The 24,461-nt window shown below is 37.0% G+C and overlaps 1 protein-coding gene across 2 annotated transcripts in view; it reads left to right on the forward strand.

Annotated features, from left to right (window-relative positions):
* Window positions 1-24,461, forward strand: part of FTO (FTO alpha-ketoglutarate dependent dioxygenase) — a 254,967-nt gene that overhangs the window by 70,683 nt on the left and 159,823 nt on the right. For both annotated transcript variants that reach the window (XM_076349315.1, XM_076349316.1), the window contains 2 exons: window positions 1,330-1,473; window positions 8,823-8,942. In XM_076349315.1, coding sequence (XP_076205430.1) covers window positions 1,330-1,473; window positions 8,823-8,942 — 264 coding nt within the window. The remainder of the gene's footprint in view (window positions 1-1,329; window positions 1,474-8,822; window positions 8,943-24,461) is intronic.

Consider the following 24,461-nt stretch of genomic DNA (forward strand, 5'->3'; position numbering starts at 1 on the left):
AGCAGAAAAGTGATAGAGTCCCTTGTCTCAGAGTCATTCTGTGATAACAAGGCTTCAGCCTGATAGTCTCAAGTGCTAAGACACCTTTTTATTTATGTATTTATTTTTTTATTACTAGACCTCTCCTCCCTATTCCTTTCCATGGTGTTATCACTAGTTCTGTTTATGTAGCGTTCTGATGGGAAAGCACACAGAAAAAATAAAAATAGACTGTATTGTAAAAAGATATTTTTAAAAATTACAATTACTACTTTCTTCTTTCATCAAGGCAATATATAACTATTGAAGCAAGAGAGATGCATGTATCCATATATTTCTTTTTTTCCCCATTACTCTTCCTAATTTGTGCTGGAATGGAAATGAAGCAATAGCACTAAACATGCATGTATACATAGATACATGTTGTAATAGAAAAAAGTGCCTTTATTTCCCAAACAAATATATACTCTGCTTGCTTAAACTGGGATTTGACATAAAGTACACGGTACATTTTAAAACAAATAATTCTGTATTTTTCATCTCTCATTTTAAGAGTGCTCTTACCTACTGCTCCCGTCTATTACTTTTGCAGGAAAATGCACACTTATTTTCACAGTATGAAAAGCTTCTCTATTAAGTGATTATGCTTTGTTTTTGTAAACTGTTGTGACTTCAAGTTATATAGTATGGAAGGTTTTTTTGCAAAGAATATGAGACCTTATTCAAGATTATTCTTGGAAATTTAACTGAAGGTACAGATATTTAATTGAAAATAATTAAAAGTTGTAGTTGTCTTCTTTCTTTTGTTTCAAAAGGATTTTTACAGATTTCCTTCTCATTTTGAAGGATAATGAAAACAAAATAAAAGGAGCGGAAGTGCAAATTTGTTTTGTTCATATTCTCTATAGCTTGTAAGCAAACAGCTCTCTCAGGCTGGATATGGAACTCCATTTTAGTGTTACTGGGAGCCCATACAACTGGGCAAATACAACTGATTCTGAAATACTGTCAAAAACTGTCCAGGAAGCAATGGAAAGTATGGCCATGTTTTTGTACGCCATATTTTTAAAGTAAATTTAAAAGGAATTATTTTCTTTCTCCTTTCAATCTATGCTGTACTGGTTGGCTAGATGTCTGATCAATTAGACTTCGGCATAATTTATATCAATAACTATGTAGACAATCCAGGAGGCATTATGCTTTTGTTTAAAAGATCATGAAATAAAGTTACAGAAATACATCCCTTCTGGTCCTTCACTTTGATTAGTGTAGAAGCAAATAGTTTAGTATACTTGAGAAATACATATGTTCTGAAGTGGCTATATATAAATTTTTTATTGTATCTTATAGTGTTCAAGAGGAACATTGGAATACATATTTGGACAATGTGAACTGGCACTCCAGAATTTACAGACTGATTCTGATTCAATGGCTTTATCTTTGAAATCACTGGAAACTGCAGTTGTAAAGCAAGTAGAAGAAATACATAATGAGGTGAGATGATCTGCACTGAAAATATTTCAGCCAGATTCTGAGAGGTGCAGTCTGCTCGTGGAGTTAATGGCAATTAAGTGTGTTCAGCTGCTCACAAGGCTTTGGTCTGTATAAGTTTAAAATGTGTTTTTTACGACTTTTTTACTTGGGTACAGTAATTGGGATTAACTTGGATTGATTTTTTTATTCCCATGAAGTTTTCATTTTTCCTTCTTAAGATCCCTCTGCTGGTAGAATAGAAGAGTAGTTTCAGTAAGATTACGCCAAATCTGATAGTGTGGTGGACAAACCAAACTACTCTAGCACTTCTCTAACAAAAAGGGAGAGAGAAAAAAAAAATTAGAGGGAAGGAGCAGATAAAACTTTTCAGTTGTTTGTCAGGTGTTGACCCAGGTTTTTACAGAATGCCAGGTGTGACACAGTTGTGAGTATGTGCTATAAAGTATATTCTGAAGAAAATACAGTGGAAATAATTGTGAGGAACATATTTAAATAGGTCGTTCTGTGCTACAAAATGTGCAAGTGTAACAATGCACTTTCACAGGATTCCACTGAATCTGGCAGTGCTTTCTTGTTTGAAGTACAGATCTGGAGTCTTATTAAACATATTGATTAGACAAATGGACTGAAAATATCAGAGAGTATTTTGGGAAACTGCGGAAACAGGTAATTTTTCCTGTGGTATAAAAGGTAGGCAGTATCACAAAAAATGTAATTTGGCTTATTCTCTGTTAGTGGATAGAGTCAGGAATGTGACACAATGGACTGGGTCTTCTTACAAGGGTAGTGTTTCTGAAGATGGTAAATTTAAGACTTCTTTTTTTCTTTCTTTTTTTAAAGTTACAGAAAATGTAGTCAAAGCTATATATTAGGAGTTTAAAATTACAGATTGTTTAGCTGCTCTGGAAAGCTGTCCTTCTACCTGAAACAAAGCTTTCAGCTGTTCCTAACTGTAAAGCACTGATGATCATCTCTTTAAAAACGGCTATAGCAACCAGTTAATACAAACTTCTGAACCGCTTTTTGCTTAAATATCAGTGGTTTTTTACAGCACTCCTACATTCAGACATTTTGAAGGAGCTGTTCTGTATTTCTGTTAAGATAAGTATAATGACTATTAGGAGCCATATAGTACATAGGTAATTTTCACTCAAATTAGAATTTGTGTAAACTGTTTAAATTGCTATCTGCTGAGGAGTATAATATTGTGTGTTGTTACTAAAACTTTGTAGAACACATTTTTATCTGTATTGTGTTTACAGTTGGTAAAATTGAGTATAGTGATGGCAAAAGATTTGCACCCTTGACTTTTAGCAAAACAGCTCCTACAGCAATTTAAAGAAGTCTGATGCATGCAGGGTTTTACAAAACATTAATCAGGCTCAGTCCATAAAACTATACGCATATGTGGTTTGCACAGCTAGGGCCACATGCACAGCTGGTGTAAATTTGCACGGGTCCTTTAACATCAAAGACATGTGCCGTTTACATCAGGTGAGAGACTAGCCCCTGGTGTTTGCAGTCACCTGAATAATTTTGCTATGTGACATACAGGGATGTTTCCTGTTATGCATATGGGATATACTGTAACAGAAATCATTGTTTAACTTGTACATATTGCACACTTAGACTTACTAGACACATTGGACCTATATTTCATTTGGTCCACTTGCCTCTTTTTTTTTTTTAAATTCTTTTTTCCAAAGGTCACCTCTTTACTTGAAGGATAAATTCCATATGTTAAAGTGCTATTTAAATTTCATGTATTTGCTGCACAAGTAGAAAAAATTACTAGTGGCTTATCACTGTGGTAAATGCACATTTCTTTTTCGAACATTACTGAAGTGAAAACATAGGGATCTGTGAGGCTAATTCAACTTCTTTTGCATGTAAAAGCTTCCCACCTTCTTTTACTCACTGTATGATAAATCTTTGTATTTTCAGGCGCTAATACAGGTTTTAGGTTCAAATTTTCTCAGGCAGGTGAAGAACAACAGCGTGTTTCATTTCTTTAAAGAATCAAACTGTTTACTGATGAAAATGAGTCTTCCATTTGATCGGTGTGGTCAGGATTTGGTCACTTGGTTTTTTTGGTGTGTGTGTCGTGTGTGTGTCCCCCCCCCCCCTTAGTTTGTTAGTGTTTTTAAATAGAAAACACAAAATTGCACAAAAAGCCAAACATAGAATTAATGAAGAACTGCCACCCAGTTTTGCCTGTGTGTTTCTGTTCTGATATACAGCTTTCTGTGCTAGTTCTAAACCTCCTTGTGAATTTTTTCCTATTCTTCTGGACTAGAGATAATGAGCTTGAAATTAGGTAGTATTCCCATCTCTAGAGGAGGTGGTATGGTTGTATTTTACTTTCAAATGTTATCATAACTGAAGTTCTTCACAGGGTTTAACTCAGATAATTAGATGCAGCCGTTGTTCTAGATTCTTTATCATCCTGAAATGCTATGGGTTTGGGTTTTTTTACCCCTCTTGCTCGCACTTCTGAAGTAGTCATCAGAGATCATCAACCGGAACAGAACCATCACAATACCATCAGGCTACGTGTGACTAAGCTAAAATATAGTAGTTTAGCACAGATTCACAGTCTGTGCCGAAATTAACTGCTCTGCCAAATGAGGTCTGGATGAATTATCTGTGTCTGCCAGGGGGAAAAAACCTAAGAGCAAGTCTGAAAGAATGAGGTATGATTCTGTGCCTTCACTCTTGTATTCCTGGGCAGGAAAATTGACTTGCTGTGCTGATAAAGTGGGTTTGAACTGAGGATCTGAAGCATAGCTGGAGACTTAGTTTTTTCCATTTTTGTGCTGGGCAGAGAAACCTCTAAAAGAGGTATGGGTGAGCACCTGGGGGATGTCTTTACTGATGTTAGATTTCCCAGAGTTCATTTGTCAGAGCCCTGTCTTGGATGTCTTGACAGAGGTCTTCCTGTCGAAAAAGTAAGATGCTAACCTGAGGGGGTTTTTAGCATCTCTAGCGGGCAGCCAGGTAGAAGTTTAAGATTTCTTTAGGCTTAGCTTTGTTGTCATGGTCTCCCTTGCTAAAACAGCCTTCAAAGGAGTATCTGAGTAATTGTGAGGTATGTGCTGTTTGTTAGATGTGTGAGTCACTTCACTCCCAGTATGTACTTTGTAGTTGTAAGTAAAGATAACCTTAATTAAGGGTGTTCATGTGCTGCTTGTCTGAGTAGCTTATGGGCTTGAAGTCTGAACAAATATTTCAATGGCAGGCTATCCGGTGAACAGAGTGTAGCAGGGTGAACAGAAGTAATTACCTGGACAGCTGTGAAGTGTAATAGCCTAACAATACACACACAGTGTTAGAGATTGAATGAAGTTGCCCCTTTAAGCAATCAGATAGCTTTTTGGCCGGTAATAATTTATCCTGAAATAAATGATCTTGCAGAGTTCACTGAATGTGAACCTCTTGCCCTTACTGAATCACACTTGGCTTTCCAAAATATGTACAGCTACTGGGTATGTCCCAAACAGAGCCACAGGGGACCTGGGGAAACCCACTGGCAAGCAAATGCTTTTTAAAGTAATAAAACACTGCAGGACAGATGATGTAAATGCTCATACATATAAAAATAAATCTGCAGAAAAGATCATTGCCAGCCTATTCTTCACATGCCAAAGAAAATTTGTTTTCCTTGCTCTGAGTAATGCAAAATCTGATAATAGTTCATGTTGCGTGAGGTAGTTTCAAGGCTTCTTTATTTGCCAACACCAAACTAATAATCAGATGTTCTCTATGAAGTAAAACGCTAGAGGAAGTTTTTTAGCATCTGGGGATTGTGTTGAAAATGTAGCAGGTTTCGAAGTAAGTACTCAAGTTTGAAAAGGTAGGGGTTTGTCTTCATCAGGGTTTCTGCTCAGCCGTGATTATCAAATCCTGATTACCATGATTAAAACTTGCGACTGAATTGGTTGCTCTGTTGCTTGTGAGGTACAGTCACTTTTGCCTACAGCAAAACTATTTTTATGGCAGCAGTAGATAAATTTAAGTGTGGTGAATGGACAGGGATGTAGAAAAGCCTGGGATAGCTAAGCTGAAGGTATATAGTGTTAGACACCGAGGTCACTGCTGAGAAAGGGTAGCAGTGTACACAGCCAAAGGAAGTTTATTATGTTTTAGCACATCACAGTGAGCTGACAGCGTGGTTGGTGGCTGGCTAGTACAGAAGAAAGAAAATATAGATCACCTACATGTGTGGCATTTAATAACCAATACTTTTAAATAATTGACTGAGGAGCACTGCCTCACAAAATGTCAAATGCTACTGTTGGCCTTTTACTACCCGGTATTGACTATAACCTAAAACTGGCCTTTAATCATTGTTTAAAGGACAACTTGAAAATATGTTGAGGTTAGACATACGAGGCCTGATTCTGAGCTTACTTGCACAGATGTAAGTCATAAGTGAAAATTAATTAGGAGATGAAAATTATTCCTAAAACACTCAGCATCTATTTTTTTTTAATATGTTAACATGTTTAGGCTTTGTCCTGTTCAGTCATGTAAAATACTTTCTAATGCTAACTGAAGTTAGCTCTGATATATGGGAGTCTCCAAATTAAATCTCTTTGACAAAATCCTTGGCAAGAGCTGTTAACCTGAGAGTTTGTCACAGAAGATGAATGTTCTGTAACTTAGCTCTGCTAAGGCTAGAATTGAGCTTTTTGACTGTCTCCAGTATTTACTGTTGTGGTTTTTTTTTCCCTGGTACAGCTCCTCCTGTTTGTGCAAGGAGGCAAGCCAATAGGAGTGCCTTCCTGCTGCAGGAAAAGATATTGCTGAATAGAGTTCAATGAAAGCAAGGGGGCATATAGCTTTTAAGAGAACTTGGAAAGCAGATAGGATATGTTTGTGTTAAAACATGTACTTAGTAATGGATGTGGTGTGAAAAGTGTTCATGCGTTAATTAAGAATACCAGACAAACTTAGCATAACTGGAATCTCTGGAGATTTTTAGCAAAGCTAAGTATTTATGCTTGCATATGTCTGAAACAAGGATAGAGTGATAGAGAAATCATGTCACCATTGCCTCATCAAGATGATTTTCTTTTTTTTTTCGGATTCACCAGTTATCTGTTCAGAGCAGTCACTTGTCAAGCAGCTTGATGGCTAAGCTGGTGGGTGAAACATTGTTTTTCTCCCAACTCCCATTTTATTAACTCAGTTTGGAGCTAAACCGAGACATTGTGAGATGAGTGTGGACCTGAGTTTGAGAGCCCTAGTAAATGACAGTCCACATCATCAGCCAGCCACGTGTTGCAATTTGGTCACTGACCTCTGAGACCAGCTAATCCTGCAGAAAATTAACTAGCCTGTTGCTAAACTTCACCTCTTGCACCTAAAAAACAGTTCTTCTGTGTCGAGTTGTATATTCTGTATAGGATCAAGATACATTTAAAATTTGGGTAAGATGCCAGACTTGAATTAGACTGAAATCACACAGATTAATGTAACAAATCAGTATGACTAGTCAAAAATCAGGTTGACTGAAATAGATTCTTGTCATGAGCCATATCGTAACATTGATTTTAATTTTTTTAAAAAAATTTTCATTGATTAATGGCCTCATGTGATTCATTTCCTGAAACATGTTTGCCAGGCATTTTGTGTTACAGCCCTTTCGTGGTAGAGGCCAGCAAAAACAAAAAGAAGTGTGGGGAGAAAAAAGTATCGAGTGCTTAAAACTCTAGTTGAACTGTCGATATGCTCAGCCTTCCCAAAACTGTGTACACCGATTTTTTTTTTTTTTTTTTTTTTTTAACAAACCATAACTTGATCCTTCATACCTCATTAATACTGTAGAGGAAGCAAACTTTCCTTCAGCTTTTTTTAGGAAGGATGTCCTCAAACTTCTGTGCTAAAAAGTCACTAGGCTACCAGTCAGTTTTTTTGAAAATATTTTAAGATCTATGTCTGCCAACTAATCATGTTGTTATATTTTACCAACAAAATTGCTTTCATATTCTTTTTATACACTTCAAATTTAAGTATCTTTTATTGTAATCTGTAACTAAATATTTGGTCAATATATGTTAATGTTAACTGGAACACTTTCTGTAGCCATTCTGTTCACCCTTGCAGGACAGAAAGCGTTAGGTGACAGCTTTGGGCAGTTCTCTTTATTCTTTCACCTTGGCAGGTTGTCTTTGTTTGCATCATCGGAGCTGAGCAGGGATAAACAAAAACTTCTTTGTGGTAGAAATAACGATTAAAGCAGCTTTGAACTCGGTGTGAAACATTACTACCACAACAAAGAGAAATACAGAATTCTGAAGACCAGAAATATGGGTTACTATTAAAGGAAAAAAGGCTCAGTGGAAATTAGGATAAATGGAATTATTTTGCTTCAAGAATATTTGATGAGTTATATATTTATATTATGTTTTAGTAAGCTAATATTTCTCTTGTCTTAGAGTTGATGGGCCGTCCATATATGAAATGTTTTTTAAAAAAGAAACAAAACACAACACCCAACTAGTAAAGTACTACATCATCTGCTGTGTTTCATATTCTAAATAAAAATATTAGCTTGCTCCTGATAGAATTTTTATTGTTTCAGTGGGGGATTTGTTTTCTTTGTAAAGCACAGTTTCCACACAAGCTTTGTCCTAGAAAAACAATTGGGGCCTGTTACTTCAGATGCCCCAAAAAGCTTTTTCACTCCTGGTATGTGCGCGTTGTTCTGTGTTAGAGGGTTTTGATGTAAGGGCAGACCCAGCAGAGGGAGTGCGAGCGGTTTCGGGACACCCCCCTCTCCCCTGCAGGTCTGCCTGAGCAGGGCGCTTTCATGCCTCGTATTGAGCTCGAGTTAGCCCAAAAGTTATTGGTAGCCTGTCTGGTAACCAAATTATTTGGTAAAGTATGAGAAACTCTCTTTCATTATAATGCTACACTCTCATTGCATAGCAATTGACTAGGCTGCATTCTAGCAATTTTGTTACTGCAAGTTTTTTCAATCTTTTCTATGACTGAAATATTTTCAAACCCACGATATTAATCAAAATAAGCCAGAGTTGGTACATATTTGACTGAATTGTGAGTAAGCCTGAACTTTTAACGTTCTTTGTACATGTACCACACACCTGTAAAAAGAGAGTTGGGTTTTGCACCTCTCTAGGTTTGAAGGGAGTAGCTCAGGTCACAAATTCGTGTGGAATAGAAATAAACAACTGGGTGTAAGGGTGCGTTTAGAAATTAGTACTTTGGTAACCTTCTCCTTTTCTGTGGGGTTGTTCAAGTATAACTGGATTCATGCATTACCCCATTCCTGCCCCAAATAATGAACATAGATGTTTATGCTACAGTATGTTTTTGTCTTGCAGGTTGAATTTGAGTGGCTTAGGCAGTTTTGGTTTCAAGGCAAGCGGTATTTGAAGTGCAGTGATTGGTGGCTTAAGCCTATGGCTAAATTGGAAGAATTTTGGAGAAAAATGGAGATTATGGTAAGTACTAGTTTTATAGTCTAAAGCCTCTAGAGCTTAATTCTGAGAGCACTCACAATTATGTTTTTAATTGTACTGTAGTAATGGGATTTAAACTTTATTCAGAACATATGAAAAGTAAAATCGATGTCAGCCTTCCACTGCCGCCTCTTATTTTTCTCCCCCAGTAGCCAAAAGAAACGTGAGCAAAATAAGATCCAAAAAAACCGAGAGGAGATTTTAGTTATTTCCTGACTTTGCTTGTTTTTAAAGTTTGACAGCCTCATACGATGACAGTCATCTATTGCATCACAGCAATTGGTACCCTGAAACTGTGCATTGTCAACTTTTTCGTACAACACCAAGATAGACAACTCTGCCAATGACAACAATGGTGAATGCATCTGAGGAGGGTTGAGAGTAAAATATGATGATCTGGAGGTACAACTATCTGTCTGTAGTCTACCTGCACGCTTACACCATAGCTAGAACCAATAAGAGGAGATTAGTTTCTTGAATAATTGTAGTGATATTGGTTCCTGTATACTTGAAAGTACATCCCTGCTTTCCTTGAAAACGGACTCAGTGACAAGCACTGTTAGCCTGCTTGCTGTTGCTGTCTGTCCAAGCAGAGACTCAGTTGGGAGACTTTGCTCGACTAAGTGCCAGCATGCCCGCTTCTGGATTTGTACACAGAAGGAACTGTATTGACAAACGTGTCTTGCTCATATCTTTACGTGTCTGCATTAGAAGCTGCTTCTCAGTTATTTCTGCTGGTCACAGCACAAGCCTCAATTTGCTCGTAGCTGACTTGGAAAAGTTTGTAATGTAGCTGAGGATGCTGAATATGATTTGTTGTAGAGGTGTTTTTGAATCTCTGGAGTAATGGTGCAAAAAGAATGTGCTCTTAAGTTTTGAGGGAAATGTTGTGACTCACTAACCTGCTCAAACGTATTGTAAGCTTTTCCAGCAATGGCTGGTTTCAGACTTGGAAAATAAGGGTGGAAAAGTGGAACTTTCATTTGTGAAATCGGTTGCCGCAAGGAATCAGTGAACGTTAAACTTTCCTACAAAAGGAGAGAAATTACTTATAACTTGTTTATGTGGGGGTTTTTCTTCATTTTTGTGTTCTTACATGCTCACATTCTTGAATGACCTTTATAATTTAAAAAAAATCTTTTGGTTTGTTTTTCTTTCAAATGACAACTGACTCTCTTGTAACACAGGCTTAGATGAGGTAGAGGCAAGAATGTTTGATTGTTATTTTATATCCATTGTGTGTTGAGAACATGGAAAAACAGCAAACTCGGGAATTCTCAAGGGTTAGGTTTTCTGCAATTGGTGTGACATTACCATGTGTCTCTAATTAGAAACATGGTGGCATCGGTGTATCTCCTTTCAACAGGCCTTAGGATGATATTTATCAGCAAACTGAAGGTTGGGCCAAGACAGAAGCTGCTTCTAATTTAAATTTTAAAAATTGCTTTAATGTTTTATGACTTAGAACATATTAATCACAATTAATTTCAGCTATTGAAGGAGACAGAAGAGAATGTCTGTTTTGTTGAGTGTCTAAGTAAATTTGATGCTTATTGTATTTGGGACTTGGAGGTAGGGTGGGGTTTTTTTGGGTTTAACCTACATTTTGTCCTTTAGTGTTTCACAAGATGACAGTAGGGGGCAATGTTGAGCCGCAGTTTTAATGCAACGACAGCACTGACTTAATAAAAATACGTAGAAATGTGGCATTAACATCAAGAATTATCCCTGTTGCTTCAAGTTAGCTGTAATCTCTAAGATTCCATAACACAGGAAATCAATTGTGGGTTAACAAATTCAACAGCAATTTAACATAAAAAGTGCAGTGTTTTGGTGCATGCTTAGCTTCCACAGCATTAAGTGAAATCAAAAGGTATTTCTGAAGGTACCCAGTAGTCTACAGTTGATGTTTTTTCTCCAAATTTATAATTTTAGCTGGATCATTCTTTAAAAAAAATAAATTGTGGCAAAATGCTTAAATTAAAAATGCCTTAGAGTTGTTGATTTTGTCTCGGTAGAGTATTATTGCTTAAAAGGAATTATTTCTTAAAAGAAAATACTTAAGCAATGTACATTTCTGTGTGAGCTGAACAACTCAACTTTTTTTATATATGTGTCTAGAGTGATACAAAAGTCAGTCTTGGGTTCTCTGTGTGCCTTTTTTTTTTTTTCTCTTTTTTCTTCCCTTTGTTTAGTAATGCAGTCTTAAAGAAGAAAATAAAGTTTTCCAAAATAATTTCTGATTCTGCTAATTGTAATTGCTCCAATGTCACAGCCAAGTATGATACTGCAGGAAGTTTAACCCAGTGTCTTCAAACCTTTGGGCTTTATTTAATATTTTTGTACATTATAGCAAGCACACAATTTTATCATAATGTTTATTCCTGGCATTTCTTTCCCTGAGGATAGTTTTACTTAGAGCTCGCTCTTGTGATGTAAATGTTAAACCTTTCATTTGAATGATATTCTGATAAAACATTGCATTTCCCACAATATTACCTCATGAATTTATGAACCATTAAATCCAAAGCAGTTTAACCAATCTTACTCTCTTTTTCCCCCTCCCTTGAAAATATGAAGGCTATTGAAATGTTTGAGGGGGTTTTTTAAAAGTCATCCAAGATTAACACGTTATCATCTGCAACATCAGGATAAATGCTTGCTGAATTCAAAGGGAGAGTTACCATTTGAAAAAAGACTGTACAGGCTTTGCTTTCTGGGTAAAGAGAAGTCTGAAAAGCTGAAATCTCATGTGAGGAAGTCTTGCTGTAGCTGTTCTGAGATTCAGTGGAGAGACAATTTGTCTCTCAGGGTCTGGTATCATGCAAACCTTGCAATCTGACATTTATTTTAGCTATGAAAATCTTCTAACACCATGCCAAATCAGTAAGAACTGCAGAAGTCCTACAGTCTTTTTTGTGTTTATTTTGTTTTAGGGTGATTCACATTTGAATAATAAAAATGTAAATCAATGAAACGGTTCTTGTTTGTGGAATGAAAAGTAAACATATATGATTATACTTAAAGTATCAAATCTTTAAAGACTTTTTAAACACATCTAGTGTTCCTTTAAAAAAAAACAAAAATGAAGACCCTAGTAGTGCTATATGGTGTGAATTGTATTTCCTGCTTTGACAGTTCATTTAGCAATGTAGCAATGTATTTATATGGCAGTTGGCCTTAATAACCTTTATTGACTTCAGTGGGTAAGAGCCAAGACTAGGATTATTAAAATGTATCAGTTTCATTGCAGTATAAAATCACAACATATATAATTATGTTAGGTAGGCTAGGCTCCATTTAATCCCACCTATTTATGCAGGAATTTGGCAAGATGAAAAAAATCGTAGAACTAATATGTAGAGAAAAGTATGACTGATTTGGAGTTATATTCAACAGCATAACTGTTTGCCTACTATAAAGGGTCTACTTAAAGGAATGAAACGTAGATCTTAAAGAATATTTTTAATAGTATAAGTGAAACACAAGTAATTGTTATACCATTTATTTGACTTTTTGGAATCCTAAAATACAGCTAACGATAGTCAAATGCAGCACACCTTTTAATTTATAAATGTAGTGTAAAAGTGGAAGTGTGCACTGTGGTTATAATGAGCAAAGTGGCATTTCATGCACACTGATATCTTTCTGCACAACTTTCATCTTGATTTGTAAAACTTTTTAAAAACTATTTACTAGTCATGTTGTTATTACTGTTATTCTCAATAGCATGCTTTTATCAGTTTATACAACTAAATTGAAATCAGAGAGCAAGGCTATTTTCTTGTAAATTCATTTTTCTTTCCTTTTTGAGGTCTATTTCATTATTTGCTACGATTGCTACATATGAAGTATGTCATAGTTTTTGCTATAAGCCACTATTGTCAGGGGTTTACAGCCTGACAGTTAGAACTGAGTCTAGGCTGAAACTTGAGCTGCAAAATTTCAGCCCAGGGCCATAATATTTTTTTTTTCCTTCCCAAATTAAAACAAGTGTTTAAATATGTATTTAAATCAGAGTATTTCAGTTCCAGAATAACCATGAAAAGCTATAAGACAAAATATGCTTTTAAAAGGAATCCTCCTAGCTTTTGTAGACTTTGGCATTTTAAACAGCTAACCAATTATATTTAAAAAAAAAAAAAAGATAACGGGATCACAAACAGGCTGGTTGGTTGTTTAGCTTTTTTCAGAAAATGCAGAGCAACTTAACTGACATTTGAATTGGTTTGACCTTGTCAGCCAAAATTCAAGGAACTCTGAGGTATGATTTTAATCTCTTTTTTAGCTTTCCTGTCGTGCTTAGATACTGCAGTGTCACACTCCTTTATTGGAGGGCCATGCGGTGATGGGCGATCGTATTTGCCTAATGAGCTGTGAAATGTAGGCACAACATGGCAGCTCAAAGACCCAAATTTCAGCCATATTTCTTGTCTTTTTGGCTCTTCTTATCTGTTTAGGCCAGATCCTTTAAATAAATGTATTTTTGGCAGGTTATATTTTATGTACACTAGGAGTCAGATGTTTCTGGAAACGTACCTTTTATCTTAAACAACAAAAACAACAAAACCTGATCCTGAAGACTTGTTTTTCGTTTTCTTTTTTTTTTTGACATTAATTTCCTTGACCCCAACATTTTTAGCTGTCAGAAATGGGCGAAAGGATTCAGGATTGTGTGTGGTACAATCACTACCGATCTTTGAAACAACAACAACAAAAAAGTAAAGTTGTATTGCACATCTTTCAAAAAAAATATTTACAATTCTGAGGGAATTCAGACTTAAGCTTCCAAAACAAAGTGTGTGCTGAAAGCACAAAGGGCTGTGTTTATGATTCTCTTGGAAGTGTTTTTGCAACAGGATAAGGAAAATTTTAGAAACTGTCTGATAGTGTTCAGGGTAAATACTTAAACCCCTTTAGAGAATTTTACACACAGATACTGTGCAGCAGAAAAAAGGATACTTATGTTTCCTAAAGCTGCTACAGCCTACAGCTTTGTACTTAAAGACAGAGGTGTTGAATAGAATTCTACTGAGGATACATCCAGTGACAATATCTACAGGAACATCAGAGCAAACCAGTGGATAGCACTTTCTATTTTTAACCCTTCCGTGAGCTGGTTGAGATCTAAGCTGTGTTGATATGAACCACTATAACGTTTCTATCACAAACGGGAATTGTTAAAAGGGCAGTCTTCCAACTTACCCAGCATACTGTGAGAATTACACTGAAAACATTAAGGTTATAATGTAAACTGGCATAAGCCAGGAAGAATTTAGGACAATTTATGTTCTATGGGAAAGTGAGATGCGTTTCTGACAGCACAAATGGGAGGACCATGGGTGGCTTGTGCAGCTGTGCATGTCATGTGGCTGGTAGTGTGTGCCGCACCAGATGGTGCGAAGGAGGTGGGCATGCTGTCCCATTTTTGTGTTCCCTTCTAGGTGGATTTGCACCTGAGTTACAAGTTTGACATTTGTAGGTGTTCTTGTGCACACAACTGTATCTTGGTGAGCTTCAGTTTTGGATGACTAGAATTCTGTTGTCTTGTGCTTATCTCTTACTGTAACAGGGCTTCTTTCTGTCATCTTCACTATATTTTTATACTATTGGATGTATATGATTGTGTGTAGTATATACATGTACTTGCATGTAAAATGTGATGAGCAATGTGTTAGTACTTAAAACATAAATACATATAACGCACATTCAGCAGAAATCAAAACTGTGCGTATAGGTTATGCCCCAATCTTGTATTTGAATTGTGTAAACGGATCTCTGTCTGAGCTGAGCACTGTGGCTTAAACAGGATTCTCCATCACACGTAGAAGTTTTCTGATAGTGGATAGACTACTAAAGCTGGTCCATAGTGTGACTGTATGTGTATGTACGTGCTTCTACACACAAATACGTACACAGGTATGTTGGGGTTTTTAACTGTGCTGGTCTTCTAATTAACTTCTTAATGTAACTTCTGAATCATATAAAGTTACATTTAGAGAAAAGGCGTTTATAGGGAATGAGCACTGGGGGCAGTTCTCGGCAGCAGGAACAACATAGGAAAAGAGTTTAAAGAGCATTAGACTACATTTGGTAGTACTGCAAGTCACCCAGCGTGTGGCAGAGAGGGAAGAGCTCAGAATGCAGCTCCTGCTACATCCCTGTGAATCCAGTGTCAGTCCTGGAAGGATGTTTTCGAAACTGGTGTTGCCCTTTTATTGTTAATGGGAACTGTGTGATCGATTTCAGTGAAAGCAGGATTGGTATGATGGGGCTACTGTAGACTGTATAAAATTGTGTGGTTTCCACCATCTTCCCCAGAACCTTGGATGGACATATACTGGAATAAGAGAAGATCTTTTTATCAAGTGTGTTTATCGAGGCTTATTATTTGCTGTGGAAGTAGTGAAGTAGTAGTATTGTGCTATTGTTTTACTAGTCCAATTATTCTTTGCAAAGCCTTTTATGTTTTTAGAAATCCATTTCCTGGTAGAAAAACTGAATAAAAGACCATATTTGAACACTGAGAATAACATTTCTTGAAAAGAAATTCTGTATTTTTGAAATTTATGTATCTATATGTTATATAAAACTTGATTAATTATTAACTATAGTTAAAGTGGTTTCTAGTTCTCATTTATGCAATCATGGAAGTGATCAGATATAGAGCTTACGGATTTGTACATTTGTGTATGTATGTTTATGGACATGCTACATAGATACAAAAAAATATTTGGTTTGGTGTTAAAACTGTGAATTACAGTAGTTTGGCAGGAATAATTTTTAGTGAGATTGCTATAAACTAGGGGAAGTTGTGATTTCGAATGAAAGTGCAAGCAAATGGCAGCATGACTAAAATGTCACCATCTACATTGCTGTAATTTTATTTTTTTTTAGAGTACAGCTAGTATTGCTAAACATGGTTTTATTACTATTGTATTTGAGTGGCTATGTAACCACTATAAAACAGAATACAGCTGTTTTACTTTCCAAATGGCTTTTGTAAGCAAAGGAGGTGTCATCTTCCGAAAAAGCTGCCATTGCTGCGTTGATACCTTTTCTTTCCTATCTGATCGTCAGTCCTTCTGATTCCTAACAAGATCACGGGTGAACAGTGTTTTTGCAATGTATTTTTTAACAGTTACTTAATCTTTGATCAAAATTACAGCTCTCTTTTTACATATAAAGAAATAAAACTTGGCTTCGATACTTGCCATGGAAAGCATTATGGTCTGATGGATTAGGTGCTAATTCTTTCACTGACCCTCTGTTTAACTTGTGCAAGTAACTTAAGTGTGGTTTTCAAAATCAGTGTGGAGATCAAAACGTTGGGGTCTTACTTCGGTTTTAGGTTGCAGACTATTTCTGATCTTAAATTCCTCATCAATAAAATGAGGCTATGATTTTTACTGTAACTGAAAGAGAGTTACGTATTGGCTATGTCTTAGGGAGAGAACATTCTGCAGTTGAAGGAACCCAACAAATTTCTGCCTCCCCTCTACCATGATTGGAAATTGTAGAATTTGGGCTAGATCTAAGATTTTTTTTTTTTTTTTTTTTTTTAAATGGGCAAGTTCTATCCATTTAAGTATGACAGAAGGAGCTGACTGTGTTTCAGCTGACCCTCATTGTCTCCTGGCAGTTCCCAGTTCTAGCTCTCAGGAGCTTTTGAGTGAATCTTTTTCACACTTTTCATTTCTTACTACACATGCTTCTGCTTAATAATCCTGAAGCTGTAGACATGTTGTTTACTATTCTGCAGTAAGAAGATAATTACTGGCTTTTCTCGAATGTCTCTAGTTAACATCAGGTTTTGGCAGTTCTCCTTGCACTGCTAGTGAATCTGAACTCTATATAATTCTCACAGCAGAGGCTCTAATATAAAGTTTAAGTGTAGCAAATCTTGTAAATTATTCCTGTTAAATAATGTGATTGTTTATCACAATCATACTAATGGCATCTCTTTTCATAGGACTCATTTTGGATATCTGTAATATAACAGAGTGATTAAGGGAACGGTGAGAACAGGCCAGATTCTTGCTTGTGAATAGGAATGGCGTCAGTGGAGCTATGCTCAAGATGAATCCGACTTCATGCTTAGCATGCACTATTCTGCAAAATGTGCTGTTAATAGCTGGGAATAGCGCATCAGTTCATGTTGTCTAGCTGCCCAGGGATCAATATAATTGTCTAATAAACTGACGTGATTATTTTATTTTTATGCGTGTATATATATGTATGTATTATATACACTGCTAATAATTTTTAGCTCAATCTTCGAGCTGCGTGCTACATGCTAATGGATTAAAGCTTCACTAGCTAGCTAGAAGGTCAATTGTTTTGTCAATGTTGTGGTGGCATTCAGCTTGGATAAGTGAATTATAAGACTTTTCTGTAATTCAGGCACATGGCAGAGTAAGTTTACTTGTTGTCATCCTTTACTGATTGTTCTCATATTCTGTCCAATGTCATGCTTCCATTTCATGAAATAGGAGTTTCTGTGCTGAAAACACTTGCAGTAGTAGGACCACAGAACTCACTCCTGTGCTCAAAACTAATGATTGGTTACGTTGCTGATGGAAGATTTGGATAGAAATTATTTTAATATTAGCCTGTACAAACCAATTTCTGCTGATGCTGTGTAGTACCAAAGTACACAAAGGTTGTACTTCCCAGAATTCCTTGAGGCGATAGAGTATCTGAAATCTTTCAGCAGCTAAGCTTTATAGTTCTGTCTTCTCTTACGGGGAAGAGGAAAGAGCACCATGGTATTAGATGTACAGTGATAATACATCTGTCCCCAAGGAAGCAGGGATGAAGTAACATGAAATTAATTCTATATTGCGTTTATGTAGATGCTCAATGCAAAGGCCAGTACAAGTCCTGGCTGTATCTTCGTCTGAAATGTTATGATGCTTTTAAAAGGATTAAAAATATACATAATTAGGATTATTAATATTTCTCACTTTTAAAAGTTTTCTCCTGTAGGTGGTATCTTCATCGATGCAACCTTACAGTGACTGACTTTGTCTCTCAGAGGAATGGCAGTAGAGAAAGGAAGTGTTACCATGCAATTATAGTTTTACAGTCAAGGCTTTTAAGACCATTATTCTGTTAGTGATCTTCTGTTGGCTTTCACGTAGAACATACTTGATACCCGTGTTTATAAAACATGTATACATTCATGGGTCAATTCCACTGGTGGTCATTTATGCTAAAGGAATTGTGAATTTTCAGTATCAAAACTTAGGAATCTACTGGGGGAGGGGAAAAGATGGGTAAGACAACCAATTAATCAGTCTTGAAAACTCACAAAATTTGCAAAAATATTGAACAAAACAAAAAAAGTCCCACTGGTTTCTTTAAGAAATCCTACTGTTAAAAACCAGGATACAGGACTATTTTCTCAACTTTTTTCTTCGCTTTTCATCTTCTACATTTTCTTGTTAAGTGTAAAATACTGTAATTGAATCACAGCATTAGCTGGCTTTTTCCAACAAAACAGCAGATTTAGGCTCTTTGCTGTTAGTTTCAAAAGCAATATATATAGAGAGAGAGAGAGCACGAAGACAAAAATTGAGCACATAGATGTATAATCCCAAAGGAATAAACTGACTTCTACTAGACAAGCTGAAAGCTGATTAAAATATTTCTCATCCTTTGGGTATGCAACAGCTTTTGATGATGGAGAGTGTATTAATATTCAGCTTAGCCGCTTGTCGACACTTCAGACAGGTCCCAGGAAAGACTCTGATACTGACCAGGTTTTCTCACTCTGCCAGAAATCTTTGTGAGACACAGAGCAGCACCCTTGTACTGGCAAAAGCCAAGATAAGAATAATGCTATTTTGCTATTTCTTTACTTTAGAAATTGCTTTTAGACATTTTGAAAGGATTGAAAATTTTAAAGAATTCTTTTAATGATATAAACTCATTTAAATACAACAAAGGAGAAAGATTAATCTTAATTGTTTTAAAATAAGGCTGCTTAATCTATTCAATTTTAAATCCATTTGTCCGAGTTGTTTGCAAACATATAAAGACCCCAGTAATAATATCAGTGACCGAGATTTTTTGGAGAGAGTGTTCCTACTGCAATTATTTTATAACGGGCAGATTTGAGGTGCTGGGGTAATATTCTCTTAACTTCATCTATTCCCTTGTAATGTAATACCTACCTTCCAGACAAGAATAAGATGTAAACAGCTGCTTTATCAGCTGATACTTCTTCTGGTTTTTTGTTGGCATGCTGACATATGGGGTGTTTGCTTTTTCCCCTTCTGCAGTGACTAAATATATACAGTATCTCTGGAAAACATGTCATACGCCGTGTGAGGTGCCTTTAGGATGGCTCCAGGGCTAAATACTTCCTGTAATAGGTGAAAGAGCATGGCTTAATCAGCTTAGTTAACTTAATTAAGCTGTGCTTTTTCTCATGGTACAGCCTTAAAGTGTATTTCATTTAGAAACTGTATTTCATAGTTGTGGAATGACACAAGGTTGGAGAAATCCTCTGGGTTTTTATAGCGAGCTTGAAAAAGGTGAAATTTGCTAGTTATTCTGCAATGTGAAGAAGTAAATTAAAGGAATGTGTCTTTTTACTGAAGATTTAAAGGAGAAATTCTGATGCAGTTTAGATTGTAAAGGCTTCTCAAACTGAGAAAGTCTACTTTTTTTTTTTCCCATCTAACTTTAACATTTTTATACATGGGAAGAGCTGTCCGTGTTCATCCCAACCTTGCCTTGCCTGCTTGCAGATATGTCACCAGATTCTGTGACACTACCTTCTTTTATCATTCTTTGGAAGAAGGTAAACTAGTGTGGTGTGATTGTGAGGATGTGGATCTTCTCTCCCCTGATCTCTGGGTCTCAGCAGAAAATATGATTACAAATTAAAGTAATTTGAACTGAGTTGTTCTTCCTTGAGGTGAGTTGCTCTTTATGTTCTTCGTGAGGTACTCCATGTTAAAGAAAAGGTCTGATTTTCCTCTTGGGGAAACGTTGGGATCCTTGTCCTAGTGGAACCCTCCTGTTCCTGCAAGGTTAGAGGAGAAGATTGATGAGCAAGGCACAGGCACAGCTGGAAACAGTAAGTGCTGAGCGAGTGCTACTTCCCATCTCATTTGGTTCATCTAGTATATTAATGTTTACTTATTTACTTACCTGTATAGGTTTTGAAAGAGTAAGGTGTGGGGAAAAAAAGCAAGCCGGATAGCAGACTGCAGGTTGCAGTTGGCCAAGGAGAGAGCAGCAGTAGGTGCCAGTAGCCAGTGAAAACATGCGCAAGAGGGGTTAGGAGCCGTTCTGTTGACAGAGTAACAGGACCAAAGGCAGTATGAGTGAGGACTCCTGGGACAGGAGTTTTGAAGTGCTGTAGCGGTTGGAAAACTTGAAACTGGATGTGTAGGTGGAATGGACCTTTGGGTACAGTGGGAATAGAAAACAAGCTTGGCAGGAAAAGCTTTGGAGATTGAGAAAGAGTAGGAAAGGATGGCAAAGGCTCTCGGGCAAAAAGGAGTGGTGTGGTTTGAGAGAAAATAGGATAGGGGAAGCTTTGCAATGGGGGGAAGTGGTTGTGGAGATGATGGCAGAAGATAAGATGGCTGCGTGTCTCCTTCAAGCAGAATATTGTGGGTAGCGATTTCTTTGACTTTTTTTTTTTCATTCCTTTAAAAAAGTTTGTGTTTCGATAGAAGTTTCTTCAGTGATGCTTTTGTGCAGTAATAATACTACATTTAATATGCTACTGGTTTATACTACAGAACCAAATAAGGGAAAAAGTCCTTGGTTATGCAAAAAATAATTACATTGAATACAGAAAGTTACTTAAAGTATGTTAAAAAGCATTTGATTTTAATGCAACAAACATATAAAATTACCCAGAAAAAAAAATAGGGAGTTTATATATGCATAGATTTTTTAACAATTTAAAAAATGCATATAATGTTTAAAATATATGAATTATTTGTTTATGTGTTTATATACGTAAACACGTGGGTGCACACGCATATATATGCGCACATGCATACACATAGAGGGAAAGAGGTTTATCCGTTTAAGTACTGAGCTGTCCTCCATAATGCTCGAAGTTGCAGAATCTTACTGAACTGATACAATATATTAGTTTCTCATCTTAGTACCTCCCACTGCTTGGGCATAATTCTGTGGTAGACTTCAGTGTTTCTTGATTATATGGGGTGTTATAATTTCCTGATGACTGGTTATGTTATTTATAATGCACAGGGTGTTAATCCTTTGGTGATTAACACCCTATTTGAATTACCGGAGGTCAAAGGTACATTCTTTTATTTGGGTTTTTTTGCAGTGTTTCTTCCTTTGATTTTTTTTTTTTTTAACTAAAGGTTTTGTGTTCTCTGTTTTATCTGAAAATTACTTTGAGGTAATTTGGGGTGGGGGGAGGAAAGGAGCATCCTTCTTCCGTAGGGGCCCAAGTCTGTTGAAGCTGTAGTCATTAGAACATAAATTCTCTTTGTAATGAATAGGTCCTCCAGAAATCCTCCATTTAAAAATAGTGAAAAAACGCTTAACCGAAAGAAGCATAGTCAAAAGCACATGGAAGAAGGTATTTCCTACTTAGCTTCCAAAAGAGTAGATACCTACCTGTGTCTCATTCTAAGCCATTTTGGAGAGATTTATTAAAGAAAAGATTATATATGCGTGTGTGTAGATATATATGTATATATAAAATTGTGTGCATGTATACATACACACACACTTTATAATGTGTAAATATATATGGCTGTCATTTCAGGTGATTTGGAGATACTGTAGAGATTCTTGTCCAGCTGCTAGCTGTCTCCCGATTACTGTGTTTTCAGAATTGAGGAGCTATATTAAAAGCCTTCAATTCTTTCAAAGGTTGTGGCTGCGCAGAAGTTACCCTTACCCTAATATTTTAAGCCTTTCTCTAAATACTGTGGTCTCTTTTGTGTTTTGCTGAGCTGTGTTCCTTACAGGGCTGGAGCTGGTGAGAGGGAAGCAGCGAAGGCTTTTTGCCATTTTGTTTTTCACAGAGTCCTGGGGTTGTGTAACCGTTCATACATCTCCAAGAGAATTCAGTTATGTGTCCAAGTTTTCTGAGTTGCTGTGTCCAACTGCAAAGACTTTCCAGTGGTCTACAGCAATTGTCAGGGTTTACTGAAGTATGCTGTGACACTGGCTTTGCTCCCTTCTATAAAGATGACCATAACGCTTTCCTTGACTGCAAATGCTGAGGCAGATGTTCCACCTGGAGGTTTCTTCGTGCTGTGGGCGTTCCACTTACTCCAAATCTGGAAAAGTATGGGGATGGCAGAAGACCTGCAAGAGTTTCCTCACTGGCATTTTTCCACTCTAAAACCTTTGGTAGTACCTGAAACTACTAGAAGCCAGTTACAGGAGAATTTTGTTGATACATGGTAGACCTCTGCAATGTTTAGGACTTGCATATTGCATATGAACAAACAAGGTGGTCAAAGAGCAAGGAAGGAAACATTAATATTAGGAAGCCAAAAATGAAAGGAGAGCAGCTCATCTGGTGGGGTCAGTATTTCAAGCTTCAGATTGTAGTATGTTGTCACGGATGAAGTGAGACTCCAATTCACTCGTAAGAGAGAAGCAACAATACACTTTGTTAATTCACTGTTTTATATCTATAAAGTTCAATGGTAAATGCAACAGTGGTTTAACAAGATTCGATGGCAAGGTACATTTCATTATTTACTGCATAGAGGACAGGATCAGACAAAACTGTCAGGGAGACCCTCCCGTTGGGTCGTGAGGTTCAGAAAGGACGCCCTTGCTTTCTAAACTCCTTCTCAGAGAGGACTCTAGGTGCGGCTGGATTCAGTCCCAGTCCCAGACTTGGTCAACAGTTTATGGCTAAAGGATTATATATGCTCAATTCTATCCTTTATATCACTTAGCTAAGATTTCAAGGTTTAGCATGTCACTAACCGCAGATCTGTTGCAGCAAGGAATCTCTCAACCTCGAGGAGTAACCTTGAGAGGCGTCCCTACTCAAGGGGAGATCCTGTCGTGCAGCCCGCTGCCCTGCAGGAGAGCTCAAAGGGCTCTTGGGCTGCTCACTATTTATAGGGGTAAGATGATTGACTCATATTTGCATACCAATCACTGTGGTTAAGTGGGCGCATTTCTCACAATAGCCCTTGGCTATTGTGTTGTTATCTGGCTCCTGAATCCACTTTGACCCGGACCCAGCTATCACTACCAGCATCCATTAGAACCGCCCCTGGTAGTTACCACTTGAGCAGGGTTACGGGAGATAAAGGTGAGGTTGGGCAGGGGAGCACACCGTCACATGTTCTCAGCTCAAATGATGGAAACTGTAAAGGGATATGATAGCCTGCCTCTGCATTTTCCAGTAGAGGCGCAACTGATCTTGACTTGGTGTTTTAAGAAAACTCAGCATCAGACTAGACTGATCAGGTGTTAACAATGTGTATTTTGCAGAGCTGGAACATGAGTTCACTGGTGTATAAAAGCTCTGTTTTGACTCAGTTACCAGCTATGGGCTTAATGCCTGAACTGCTGGATGAAGTCATTCAATCTGTCAGAAAATTGAAACGTATTATAATAATCTATGTTTAATCTACATACCAAATCTGTGGGTGTTTTAACGTTGCTCTACAGCAGATAGGAAGACTATTAAAGAGGTGGAAGCACAGAGGCAAGATGCTCCTGTCTGGCTACTCATTTGATGATTTTGTTTTACTGTCTGTTGTATGCTAGCTTTCTCTCTGCTTTTCTCTCTGGTGTTTTGCTCAGAGCTCTGTGAGATGCTAAGATTAGTGCTGGTTTGCTTTTGTCATAATCTTTCATGTTTGCTGTGACAGATAGGTGAAAAAGTAGTATTTGTTCTGCTCCAGCATGCAAGGAATCCAGCTCAGACACTGAGGACAATTAGTCCTATGTTGTGGGATAAAAAGCAGACATGCTAAAATTTTAGGGGGATTTTTTTCCTGTACACGCTCCAGGGGGAACTCTGCATATAGCACTGTGGCTTCCTACATGACTTTTCTGTTTAAGGTTGTTTCACTGCTGTCTGCCATTCAGTTGCTGGCCTGTGGTTAGCTTTATTTCTCTTGTACAAATACGAAGTGCTACACTGGCTTTCTTCCTTCTTTTTTTGTTCCTTTAGTGTTTCACTTATATTTTAATAGTTTCATTTACGCTTAGAAATGTTTTTCTGCTTTTGCAGAGAGATTGTGAGTAGTCTGGCACCACAAAATGTGTGGAAAGCTTAAGAACCTGAAGGAGGGTTCAGTAGGAGGCAGAATTAAAGGCCAAGGTGGTTTTGTGAGCAGAGAGAGAAATTGGGAGGAAATAAGTTGCAGGAAAGAGGGAGGAACAGGGAGGGGAAACAGGAAGACAGTATAACAAAGTGAGAGAAGGGTTAAAAAATAGAGAGAAATGGGAATAAGATAATGCAAGTATAAAGAATCTTGGAAGTGCAAGAGATAGTGTAACAGGAAAGAGAAT

The sequence above is a fragment of the Aptenodytes patagonicus genome, chromosome 11, assembly GCF_965638725.1.
Source record: "Aptenodytes patagonicus chromosome 11, bAptPat1.pri.cur, whole genome shotgun sequence".
Lineage (NCBI taxonomy): Eukaryota > Metazoa > Chordata > Aves > Sphenisciformes > Spheniscidae > Aptenodytes > Aptenodytes patagonicus.